Source organism: Anser anser (assembly GCF_964211835.1).
Source record: "Anser anser genome assembly, chromosome: 12".
Taxonomy (NCBI): domain Eukaryota; kingdom Metazoa; phylum Chordata; class Aves; order Anseriformes; family Anatidae; genus Anser; species Anser anser.
The window spans coordinates 15,877,195-15,890,967 of record NC_139733.1 but is presented as its reverse complement, the minus strand read 5'-3'; the positions used below and the strand labels follow the sequence as shown (position 1 = coordinate 15,890,967).

At 40.6% G+C, this 13,773-nt stretch overlaps 1 protein-coding gene across 2 annotated transcripts in view; it reads right to left on the bottom strand.

The window, feature by feature from the left end:
• Nucleotides 1-13,773, bottom strand: part of PTPRG (protein tyrosine phosphatase receptor type G) — a 407,047-nt gene that overhangs the window by 310,306 nt on the left and 82,968 nt on the right. The window contains exons 1-2 of one of the 2 annotated variants that reach the window (XM_083795085.1): nucleotides 12,562-12,847; nucleotides 7,816-7,920 (exon numbers count right to left, since the gene is read on the bottom strand). Coding sequence is in view for 1 of the 2 variants with exons in the window: in XM_083795084.1 (XP_083651210.1) it covers nucleotides 7,816-7,920 (105 nt within the window). In the remaining variant the exon portion in view is untranslated. Of the gene's footprint in view, nucleotides 1-7,815; nucleotides 7,921-12,561; nucleotides 12,848-13,773 lie in introns of those variants that run through there. The other variant, XM_083795084.1, reaches the window with a different exon arrangement.

The following is a 13,773-nucleotide window of genomic DNA, read 5'->3' as shown; positions in this document are numbered from 1 at the left end:
TTGTGTGTCTTCATTTCATCGTAGATAGCAAGAGCTGTGACTGCAGCAGCACAACGTAAAGATACTTTGATATACTTTGATGTTCCGTTGGAACAACTGCATCTGAAACTCTGAAGATATCATCTAGCATCTGTTACAATTATTTAATACTTTTGTGCTGTGGTAGGGAAAAACTTCATGAAAGAACTGAAGTTGAAGGAACATCTGGTTATTTGCACCTCGTATTTAAGCTTCTCAAAGCTGTTCAGCTGCCAATGGCCTATCTCCTCAAAAACAGTAAAGAAAAAAATCAGAGCACTCAGAAATCAGGGATTTGCTTTAATGCATTTAAGTCATGAAAAACAATCAACTTACAGAAAGAACCTTGCCAAAAAAGAAAAAAGGCAATTTTACCATAACCGTGTCCAACATTTAAAAATTCAGCCAACCATTTCATTATAGACTGGATACCAGGATTGACTATGACAGTACTTGGAATGAAATGTAAGCGTTGCATACAAGAAAAGGTGGCAAGAAGAGACAGAAAACAGTATTACTGGTATTCAATAAAGCAGTTGTGTCTGTGTCTAAGTAGAAACTAAATTACTATCTGAGGTTTTCTTAGCAGATTACATAGAAACTTGCCAATAGACAAACACAGTAAATGACAATACTCTCAATCAGAGCTTGTGTTCCCCAGCAATATGGATTAGCAGAAATGATACCACAGACTACACTTGGACTGCTTCTGGCGAGGCAGGCACTTCTTTGAGTGCTGCTAGTGTTAAATACTCAATACAGCCATGTGATTGTGAATTCCTGATTTACACTAGGTTATGGTTAGGAAGACGTATCCTATTCTCAGGAATAGGAACTTGGAAATTTATTTATTCATTCCTATGACCCAAAAAAAAAAAAAAGATACTATTTCATATTTGTTACTTCAAAACTCTGAATAGCTACGGAAGAATCAAAAAGCATTCTCTTTGACACCCTCCTGGCGAATGCATGTTTTGATACAGATACCTCAGACAACATATGTCTAGTGCACACTGCGCAGTGCCTAGCTCATGGACGCGAAGACCTATGACCAAGTACCATCAGAATGCAAACAGTCAAAATGTACAGATGGTATTTCCTGTTTATTTGATAAACCACACAGCAGTGTGCCACTTGCTTTAGCTGTGCGCATTAGAAATCTGGTCTCATGCTTAGGCAGTAACAGTAAATTCTCAAACTATGGTTTTCCATGTTTCTTTTATGAAAGCGTGTAGCACTGATTTCTGGAACAACTGTTACTCTAATAAGACTGCACATGGAAATGAATGCAACACAGCTGGTTTCAGCAGAGTTCAGTGAAGACTACCATTCATCTCTGATGAACGCAGATAAAATATTCAAAGCTCAGTTTACTGATCAGAGCAGATATTAAAGGGAATATTTTTTCTGGATCTCTCAGGTTTCTCCCCCTTTAGACAGTCAGCTTTAAAGAGCAAAAAAGGGAGAGCCAGAACCTGCTCTTTTCAACTATTCTGCATTTAAAGGAGGTGAGTACACTCAGAGTGGGACGATAACCATGTACGCAGCATGCCAGAGTTTTGGTCAATATTAAGATTTATTATTCTGAGGGACAGAAAGAGTGAAATACTGACCACAGCAAATAGTCCATTAGTTACCTCTCAGTTCAATAAGTCTTGATGCTTTCCTTACTATGTGCTGATTATTTCCTGTCCAATTCACATTAGCAGCTTATTTAATGAGAACAATCTAAGCAAAGAGAGAAAAATTCACACTTTTACAGAAGACATCACCAAGTTACATTTCATCACAGTTAACACCATTTGCTATTATTTCAGGAAATAACCTTTACTGATCTTTCCTGTTTTAATGCCAGCAATTGCTTTTGAGAACACCACTTAGCTCTTATATTCACCACTGGTTATATTTTAAATAACAGCATCTTAAAGGACAGCAATAACTACTTAAGTGTTGTAGAACAAAGCATTCACACACTGACAGTGGACACCAGCATGACAGGGTGACCAAAAATCCTATTCTTAATGGACATTTTTTTCCCCACTTGCAAGGTCATCTCTACCCTTGTGAATCCTGTTTTTCTTCTATTAAATTCTACTTATGTTCATGGTAGTGGCAGGGAGAAGGGATTCAACATTTTAGACAGAAAAAAAACCACATCAGTAATAATAAGCATGAAAGACAGAAGCATTATAAATAGTGCTAATAATTTCACACAGAAAATGAGAGCTATCAAAGGTACAAAGAGGAAAAAGATGCCTTGAAAATACCATAAGATTAAAAAGAAAAAAACAACAGTATGCATTTTCTACGCAGGGTTCTCTTTACAAAGCCACAGTTACATAAACAAGTAAAAAGAGCATGTACACATCATTGGCCAGAGTCTGCTTTTTTGTTCTCTGAGACGTCCAAATGTTTTTGATTACTTCAAAGGGAGTATTCCTTGAATGAGTCAGCTTGCAGCACTAGGGCTGAGCAGCAGAACAGCCACCAAGAGAGCAGGGTACACCAGCCCTGCCAGCACCCACACCACAACTCATCCAGGAAACCCCAGTGACAAAAGCACCATCGCCTGTCTACAGCATCCCCTGCTGAAGGACAGCGCGGCCCCCCATTTCACAGCCTTTGATCACACGCATTAATACTGGGCATGGTTTGACATTACATCTTCACTTACATCTAAAGACTCCACAAGGAGTCTCCTGATTTGAATAATAGAGAAAAGAGTGCTATTTCCCCACAGCTACTCCTGGATTTGTATAATCTCATTGCAACAACTGTTACATTAATTTTGCATAAAAGTTTTTCAGAAGAATGTATATGAAAGTTCGTATTTCTAGAGTGGCAACAGGTAGGCCTTTCAGATCCACTACCACTTAAGATACAAGCATCTGAGTCAGTACCTCATAAGAGAATCTCATCCCAATGTCCTGACCCTCTCGCTAGCCTTTTTTGGGCTACTGCATGGCAAAACAGGATCTAGTCAGGCCACTGGCAAAGCATTTTCAGCCCTGACAGATACAACACTTGACAGCTGAGAGTCATCTTCAAATGTCTGGAATATTACACTGTGAAATAGCACACAATGTACAAGGGAGGGCCAGTCAGAAAGCCCTGAATCTGGTAGATGTTTCAACAGCTTGTTTCCATAGGATTTCTTTTCAATTTTTTTAATAAATAGTTTATATTTACAAAAATGTCTCCACACTGATGACAAGGTACCTGCACTGCTATCTGTTGCTATTACAGATATTAGAATTGTGCTGAATTCTGTGGCAATTAAACAATGTGCTAAAAATCATTCCAGACTTGTCCTTCATTCAGTGGTTAGCCTAACAGAAAAGATTATGGTGAAAAGAAATCCAGCAGGCCTGCCCTGAAGCACATTCAGGATCCACACCTACTTCTTGCTTTGGCTGCACTGCGCCCATTTCACATTCCCATTACGCTGCAAGTAACGTGGCCAGTTGCAATTTAGGAAGTCTCTGGCAAGCCATAAGACACGCTCATGGAATAAATGCTTTGCCAATATATACACAAATACAAGCGTACAGAGAAACCCGCCTAGAAATGTAGTTAGAGTTTCCTGCAAACTCCTAAAAAGAACATCTAGGAGATCTCAGTCTCTGTTCACTCTTGCAGCTCCTATTTAAGGACAAGTTACTGTCTTCTGTTGTCAGTGTTTGCTCACTCCTGAATTTGGTTTAAGGAGCTACTAGCACAGACTTAATGAAGTTTCTTCTGAAAAGCCAATTGTGTTTCCTTCTGTCTTTTTGACAAAACCCATTTAAAACAGGCCTTCATTTAATTATCTGCTCTTTATTTTTGCGAGTTTTATTTCTCAACTGGAGTGAATGTTACAGTCAGAATTGTGTCTGTAGACAACAGGCTTATTTTATAAGGTTTAAAATCCCATCCTTTACAATTGGACAGTGAAGGGAGAGCTCTGTGTACAGTACATGTGCAGTATGTGCACAGGGCACAGAGGTTCACAGGGTCCTCTCTGTGGGGACATTTGGGTTCATGGGTGCATGTTTGACCCGAGGCTCATTTGACTCCTCATTAGTGGTTGAAGGTTTATCCTCTCCCAACTCTCACGCCTGAGAGGAGCAATGTTACAAGCAACACGTGGTAATGCCACACATACCTCGTGAAACCAGGAAAATTCCTGATCTCCAGAGTTTCAAAGCAGCTCCTAGGCCACTCTTCCTGCACAAAAGGGACATGGAGAAGCAGTAGTGTTTTCTACAGGCTACAGAGGAGTCACTTGATAAGCACTGTATAGGACAGATATATCCTGTGGAAGATAAAGACCTGAGGGCTCTCTGCTATATGGCTGTGCCCTTTTTCCGCCCCCAGGCAGGAAAACCACAACCGGCTGGTTGCTTTCAGACCTCTCCCATCCTACCTCAAGATTTATTACAGAACATTTAAGCCTGAAAATACAAAAGCTCTGCAAACAGGGAAGCACAGCCATAAATGTAAAGAGGCCTCAGTGGCTATAAATCAGTAAAGCTCAATTGAAATCAATATAAAGCCACAGTTCAGCCTAATGTAGGCCCAGCGGAGATGCGGGCCTACTGGTCAGCACTGAGCTCTGCCCACGCTTGTCCATTGATGGCTGGCAGAAGCTGTCCCGGGCTTATTTACTCTAGTTGGCAAATTCCCTTAGAGGAGACTTCAAATTCAGCATCATACAGTCCAGCACAGCTTTTTTCCCTGCCTGTAATTGCTGGGGCTGGGCCAGCAGCTGCTGTACAACTAAGTGGAGGAGAGCTGGCCTGCACATTTGAGGACATGGAAGGAAAGCAGCCTACCAGGTAACACCTATAAAAGAGCTTGGAAACCACTGACACAGACTAATTGCTTATTGCAGAGCAGGTTTCTCACTCTGTAGGCTCAGTGAAGTTTGATGTAAACTTCCTTGCTATGTCCAAAACCCTTCCCACAGGACACTCACTAGTATATAACTTGCTTGGCCAAGCCCTGCTCAGGGTTCCTAGGAAATACTCCAGGGAATGGGGAGGCAAGGAAAAATAATCAGATAACATGAGCATCCTCCTCACTGCGCCTGTGTAGAAAGAAACATCTGTCTGACATCTGGGCTCAGCCACCCACCATTTATCCCTATCTTCAACCTAACACAGAAAGCTAGGCATCTTCATTACCCCTGCCCACCTCAATGAACAAATGTGGGCAAAAAGCATCTGATTAGAGACTGAATTGGCTGAATGTCCCACATAGAGCTGGAAGGAACCAAGCGAGGGGACGGAAGAGAAGAACTCCCACACAGGAAGACGTGACAAAGCAGCAGCCTGTGGAAACATCCACTCCAAACAGAGCAGAAGCTCCTTTCCCCACCTAATTGCTCGCCTTCGCTTCCTCCTTTTCTCAGGGAGATGCTGGCAACACTGAGACTCCTGCAGTACACCACATCAACCCTGGAAAATTCCTTCAGAAATAACTGCGTCTTCAGCACAAGCTGAAGCACCGGAGCTGCTCCTCCTTGCAGTCAGAGGCCACAATACGGTTCAGGAGAACACCAGACCTCCAGCTACTTCCAGGGTGGGCTTGCTGTGATGCAGTACGCACAGAGTCCATACAGTCAGGACATGCCGTACCTACACTGTTTGCTCACACCTGTATCTCATGTCACGAAAGCTTTGGCAAAGACCCACGTTCTGCAGCTGGAATAGTCGGTGCCAAACCACTTCTCCCCTGGAATGGCATTTCAAGTTTCTTTGATCAAACAGTAGCCTGACAAAGCATCCTGAGAAAATGTTATATCCTCTCCCGGTTTCTTGACAAGTACTGGTAAATATATCATTTCCACCTTTTCCGTCTCCTAATTTACTCCTTTTATCAGCAATAGTTACAAAAAGGTTCTAATTAGGTAGTGCTAATCAGGTAGAATGGCATGTGATTGACGACTGAGAAGTCACTATCTGTTCTCCGAAAAAAAGATTGGCTATTTTTCTCAGACAAGCAGGAGATTTATCAATAGACAAAAGGATGCAAAACCCAACAGATACGGTATAATTACACATCAGGACTATACATTTTATTTTGACATAAACCTAAAAGGATTAGTGGGTGGTAAAAGCTCTTTTGGAGGGGTGAACAACCAATATTACTCATAAAGGAAGAACTACATGAGCTCAAAAATAGAATTAAGAAAAAAAATAAATGAGATTTTGGGGGAGGAGGGGTTGTTGTTTTTTTTCCTGGGTTTTGTGGTGTGTTTTTTTTTTTTTTAAGGCAAAGGACTAGTTAAAAAAGCGTACTAATTCCAATGAAAAGTTTTGACATATATGACAACTGACTAATTCCAGTAGTTTTGTCCTTTTCAAACATTCTGATTTAACTACCAGCAATGAATATTCTAAATACATTTTTCAGTAACAGAAACAAAATAAACCTGCCAAGTGGCACTTAACTTGCAATATTTTATACAAGACAACAGATAAGAATAGGCCATTCATTCCAGCATAAAAATCTTTCCTCTATTTATTTCCACTGTTTATGAGTTTGGGGGCTTAAAATCTAAATGAGTTATTTTAAGCTGAAGCATGGAAATAAATCTCATGACAGGATTTGTCCATCTGATGATAACCTCAAAGTTCAACAAAAAGCAGTCGTTTGTCCTACATTTCTAAAATGCATAGATGTATTTTACTCATAAAAATACAATACTTTGCTTGCAAATGAGGCAGCTTGTAATTTTGAGATCTAATAAAGAAAATTTGCGACATCTGGTATTTTGTGTATTAATGGAAAAAACCTCTAACCTTACCTAAAATTATTCACTTCCAATGAAATTCATGGTCTGCATAAAAGAGAGGAGTTGGCAGTCAAAAATTAACATTTGCTTGTTTATCCAGTATCAGTATTCAGACTTCTAAGGAAACAGTATTTTTCTTTCAGCTAAAACTAGGTAGGCCTGAACAACATTCCTCTTAGACAAGCACCATATGTTTGAAATGCACCTCAGATATTCCCCCCCAAAAAAGCATGCACAAGTTCATTATGATACTTGAAACCCTCATAAATACTTTTTAGATATTCAGCAATTTTCCACAGAGAGCCAATATAGCTACTAACATGATTTCCTTTTTTTTTTTTGACAACTTCAAATACAGATTTGTAATTTTCTATACCTGAACCAACCCGCAAACCGTATGTCTACGATGCCATTCTGAAGCATATTTTGATTTGTGGCATTACAAAATTGTGCACACATCAGGTTTTTCTTAAGACTTCTAAGAGCAATGTGACAAATAAAGAAACACCCTCCACACCCTACCTTCTCAGCAGCACTCATCCTGGTGTGATACTGAACTGACAGGTGTCATTGTCGACACTATACCCTACTGCAAAAACACACACACGCGAAATGGTAATTATCAAAATTTCTAGTATTTTGTCATCTGGACATATGTATGGATTCTTACAATCTTCACAGAATACTGAACAGAGTAAGCAAGTGGTAAACTTGGAAATAATGCTGTCCAGACAGGGAGAGTAAAGAAAAGTTTGTGGGAATATGCCATTTTAGGGGTGTGTTAAGAGACTAACGCAGGATTGAGAGAAGGTGCAGAGTAATAAGGAGAACCCTCCAGGTAAGTGGCAGGAATGCAAGAAAGGACTGGATTTGTGTATAGGAAGCCACAAGAAAGTCAGAAAATACATTGTAAAATTAATTTAAACTCCAATTTCTGAGCATAGTAATAACATAGAGCAAAGAAACATTTTTATTTTGGAGATGTTTCATGTTTCACTGTTCTGAAGAATTCAACTCACCCGAGTATGCCCAGTAAGGATCCCCCGAAGCCTTTCGCCTCCGTATCTGCACAGAACTACCATGTCTGTTTTCATGCAGAGAGCCAACATAACCTTCAGTCAGAGCTGCGAAGAGAAGAAGCAGGAATTGTTAGGAAACTGGTATTTACTCCCTGGAGTTTACACTGTAAAGCTTAAATCTTTGCTGAGCAGAGACTACAAAGTTGGCATTGCTTAAAAAAAAATAAAATAGGCAAGTTCCTCATCCATGGAAACCCACCATCCAAAGATGATTCTGAAAAGCCAGGACTCACTCATACCGTTATTCTGATCCGGCCATGCCAGCCTACACTCCAGTAATTTCCATAAGGATTTTCTGATATATACAAGCAAACAAATGTAAGCTATGACAACTCATCTTCCTCTGTCTAGACCTTAAAGATGGTCATTAGAGAAACAAGCTACCAAACTAATAATTGTAAATCTACACACAAATTATCAAGGTCCTTAAAAGAGTACAGATGCAAGAGTTCACGTTATCCTTGTTACCACAACTACATCTATTTTAAACCACGTCTTAAAATCCCATGTAGAACAGCTTCATTCAGGACAGAATGAATCTCCTCCACACACAGCCTGCAGACCCGAGCCCACAGCGCAGGGGGTAACAGTCTCAACGAGAGCAAGGCTCAAGTAACATCATCTCCCGTGATTAATTGAAGCAAAGCAGACATAAGACAGAGGAAGGTTGCATGTCAGACAACTATCCAGTGTGCAATACCTATGCTTTATGACATGAAAGAGAGGGACCACAAGCTAGGAGGAATTAAATTCATCAACTAAAATAGAAAATAACGCATCCTACATTGCATCCCAGCTTTTTTCTTTTAATACGCCCAAACATTTTTTTCTTGTAAAGGATCACACAGATTTCATGAGGAAGTAGGGTTTTTGTTTGTTTGTTCATCTTTTTACATGTAAATTTTGTTCAGTGTTTCTATGCATCTGACTGAATCGAACTGGAGGTGTGTGACTTCACAAATTCCAATAACAAGTCTATAATAAATTCAACCACCTTCCTCAGACCACCATAGTTGAAAACTTTTGTGCTATAGTAAACGCACACAGACAAAAACCCTTAGATCTGCATACAAAGAACGTGAAAAACAAGCATGCACTAACTGACTCTATGGCAATTCAAGTCCAACTGATCTCAAATTGCTTATTTGATACGTAACTAGCTGAATAATTCAAATTAAAGCATTAAAAAATCCCCCAAAGTACCTCTACCCATATGTAGTCACTGCACGGCTGAACACCTCTGTAGACAGCCTTCTATCTGCAAATGGGTAATGGATTTCTGCAGATTTTTGGAATCCTGAAATGGTAGGAAAAGTCATGCAACCTCGGGAAAGGCACTGCAGGTTTGCCCCTGCCAATTTTTTCTCTTGTGCGAGCAAAGGTACTAATTGTGCAATTTATTACGAGCCTCTGATTTGAATGAGTTTTCCAGATTTCTTGGCAACTTTCTAAATACTAATTGACTGCAGGCTGAACTAGAAACACCGGAACATATCAGGATTTGTAGGCAACATTACAACATGTACCTTAGTCTCTCTTCTGATTTACCCTCATGTGTCTACCTGGTTCAGAGGCAAAAGACATTTGTATCAACAGGAAAGAACAGGTAGGGGATGAGGAAACCCAAAACACCTTGGCGAAAACACTGAGCAAAGATGAGAGACCACAAAAATCCAAGGAAGAGAAAACAGATCTAACCTAGCTGGGTGACTGGAAAGGCCTTCAGATAAAGCAGCCTAATTACTCAAAAACCAACAAACAAACACTTGTGTCCTGGGAAATGTACCTGAAGCCCCCCATTACTACAAAATGAAAGAGAGCAGCACCTCTTTTCTGAGCTCGCTCTACAGAGAGGAAGCAATTTATTTATTTATTTATTTATTCACCCCAGAAAAGCTACGATTCCTGCAGGCAGAAGGAAGATTTCACCCTGGTACCTCCAAGGAATAAGGTACTCCTGCAGGTGGGTACGTGCTCAGTGAGCCTTTCCTTGTGCCCTGCCATCGGAAGAAGGAAACTATGTCCAGATAGCCTGTATTTATTGAAGGGAAAAAGGATCTGAGTCAGTAAAGAACATCTGAAACTGTAAAGCCCTTTGTAATCCTAGCTTGAACCGAAGAGCCACATGGCAGCCATGGTATGGCTATGAATCATACTATTGATTTTCAGTATCCTCTGTGCAGAAAATTAAATTATGCAAATCCAGGCCTTTATGAATGCCTAACTTCAATGTGAAATTGAACATTTGCTTTAGTCAGCATCTTATTTATGCAATTAAAAACCTGGCGTTCTGGTGAATATTTACAGTTTAAGTTTTTGGTATGGACACTTACAGATTTGTACATTTATCTATACTTATAAATAATGAAGAGCCATGTTATACACAAATTTAATTCCACCAAAAGAATGTTACAAACCGAGAGGGGAGCTCAAGTATTTGTCGAGAGAACTGTGGAAGGGAACTTTCCAGTTATGCTGCTAAACATTTTCTGTAGGACTGAAAGAGAAACAAATTGGTACGTACTAAATAAAATCCCGAGTGACTGTTAGGCAGCCCAACGTTAATGACAGTAGTCCCCTTACAGACGTGCGGTAATTCCGCAGTCATTAGCAATTTTGAGAAGGTATATGTTTACTGGATAACTGCAAAAACTCTGGAAAAAGGATGACAGGTTAAGATCTCTGGCTGTGCTGCAAACTGGGAAGGCAATGGTCTGTCTCCACCAAAAAACATGACACCGCCTTCTTGCCGGGCTGGCTCAGCTCCCCAGCCTGCTGACGGTGGGGCCAGGCATTCTGCACAGCGCTGCACACACGCCAGGAGAAACCACTGTGGGAACAAGCAGCTATTGCTGGCGGTATCTTACACCGGTAAAGTCATCAGGAAGCCACAGAGTCAATCTCAAGGTGCTTTTGTTCTGCAGTGTCAGCTGGGGTCAGTCGAGTCTCCTGTACTGAGAGGTGTGAGGTACAGGACAGAGCACGCGGTGCATTTTCAGGTTTGCCTGTCTTCCGGAAAAGCTGAAAATACATTTTGTCCAACCCAAAACTCGACTTTCATTTCTACCTTCCACAGATCAAGGTCTGGAAGAGCCAAAGTATCAAAGTCAAATTATTTCAAAAAAGAAAGAGCTTTAAATGTATCAAAACCTTGCTACATTTCAGAGAGCTTACTTTTTTTCAGATTTTGGGAAGGACCAGGGATGTGCCTTTCTACCAAATCAACTTGATGACACTAGTGGAAATTTAACAGGCATCTCAGTGTTGCTGAGCCTGCCTCTTTCAGTGGAAAAGCACACAGCTAAAAGATTTCATTCAGCTCCAGCCATTAGAGCACATTTATCCATTTTTTGTGCAGTGCTACAATTCCACGGTTCCAGAAGCTATACATGCGAATAAGTGACAAACTCAACTGACATCTTCTCGTGTTTCTAATAGGAGAACAAGTTTTGGAGAAAATATTTACGAGAGTTAAGTTATTAACACCAATCACAACGGGCTTCCACAAGTCTTTCTCAGCTGGGAGACAGTTAACAGCTCGAGAACAGAGAGCAGCCAAGTGATTTCCTGCTCCACTCCCACAGAATTGGATGCTGGAGGAAAGCCAGCAATTAGACGGGCTGGTCCGGCACGGAGCAAACATGGGGAGGCTCCGCTCTTCTGGGAACCCTGGAAAAGTGGGGGAAGTGGAAATCGGGACAATAGGAGGGGCAGGAACATGCTCCAGGAAGGCTCAAAATGGACCAGCCAAAATAGAGGGGTGGGGGGGAAATACGCGCGCACAGCAGGAGACAGAGAGGAAGAGAAAGGAGAGCAGAAGACCTTGCCCTGCAAGGCTAGATTTGATACATCACGCCAGTGCTGATGGCAGAGGAGCAATGAATACCACAATATATGTTCAGAGACTTGCAAATACACGACTGAAAAAAAGACGGCGACCAATCTGACACTCAGATACACAAGCATGAAATTAAATCCTGAGCAACTCCTCTGGCTGCTGGTGCAGTGCCGGTGCCTGCGAAGCGTAACACCTGCAGTCGGTGGAGTTGTGCCGGTGCCTATCACGACCACTTCTGCAGGGAACAGAGGATCCTTCAAAGCTAACACGGAGAAATCTCTTACACACAATTTCATATAATTTTAATCGGTACTGAACGCTACATGATTTTAGATGATGTGCTAAATTAATCAACCCATGCCGCATATCTGCAGACAGCAAATGCAACGCGATGCTGGGATACTCCTTAGCATTCTGATCAGCTTTCCATTTACTCTGCCTCAATATATTAAGTTTCCAATAAAAATTATTTGATAAGTGCCCTCAAAGGTATGATAAGGTAATTCCAGCCTGAATACCTTACTGGTATTCACAGTTCACATGAAAACGCAAAATTTTATCCCCAATCTACCTTAAATATAAAACTATCATACTGTTCAGAGAGATTATACCCTGGGCATTAGTGTTTAAATGGTATCAAGCCATCCGCTGTGTCAGAAAAAATCCTTTAAGGTCAGTACTTTACGTCTGAATGGTGAAATCATTAGTTATGATGGTAGATTAACTAGATGGTGTGCCAAACTCAGACTCTTTTAAGCCTTCTCCGAAGAGGAAGGTCGCACACTAATTTGTTTCCGATTAAAATGGTACAGAGACAATGGCACACGCGTAGCCCAGCTCATACTCACTCAGTAACTTGCCACTGTGGCAGTTGAGTCAGTTTTAGTCCCAGTCCCTGATGCAGACACACTTCTCGACTGATGCAGTTCAGCCTGGTGCTACTGCTGGAAAACAAGGCAGCCTTTGGAGACAGAGCCTTGGCTACTGGAATCTGGAACGGTGTTACACCATGAAAACTCAAATAGGGAGAAATCAAATCTTGGTAGTATTTAACCAAAAAGCACTAAATCATATGGAACACCGGCAATTAGTTCTTTATCAAACTGATGCCTGTAAAAAGCAAGCTTTTTCAAAACAAGGAAACCACTATTTTTTTTAGAAGATGATGCAACAAGGCCTTTTTCTTTTAAAAGGGGTGGGGGCACAGGAACATTACCTGAAGGGCTTTTGCATCATTGGGAGTTTCAGAGATCACTGAGCCAAGACACTTAGCCATCTGCAAGCCTGAAGCTTCAAGCAAATCTCACAGGGAGGGAAAAAAAAAAAAAAAAGGCAGTATCTCCATCTAGGCATATTTATTGTATTTTTAATTGGACTGTGCTAAAGTGAAGCAGGTAAGGTGAAGACACTGCAGTGTTATGCATTGTAACACGTGCCCTGCTGACAATGGTTTAGGCTTCCCAGCAATTTCTTACAATAAATGTTGTGAAATGGGCCAGCAGGGAAAAAGAAAAAAAAAAGAAAAAAGTTTAGTATTATAAATTTATTTCCTATCATTTTTTTCTCTATAATTAAAATTAATAATGGTTAAATCCATTTCTCTAGGCTCTTTTATGGACAACTTCCTAAACAAAACTAGGCTATTTGTCTCAAATATTTTACCGTCCTTTGACAGCAAATAAATCTGAAAATATTTCAGGCACAGCTAATCCATTCTGATAGCGCATTACTTTCAAACGGACTCCTCAGCCCTGGATTCCCATATTTTGGGGAGATTATTTTCTATTTTGCCAAAAAAGGATGAAATTTAAAACAACATATGGTGGTCAGACAACATCAACAAATTCTATTCTGAATGAGACTTTTTCCTTTGATTCTGCTGCGGAGTTTTCTTCTGACTATCAGATAAAAGACACGGTCTATTCTCCCATGAATGCATACACATTTTCACAAACAGCTTCCCATTAATGAAATAAGGGAGTTACAATCACGAGTTTCTCATGACTGAGTGAAATAACAGACATCCGAATGCAGAATCTGCCAAGAGATGCATATCCCTT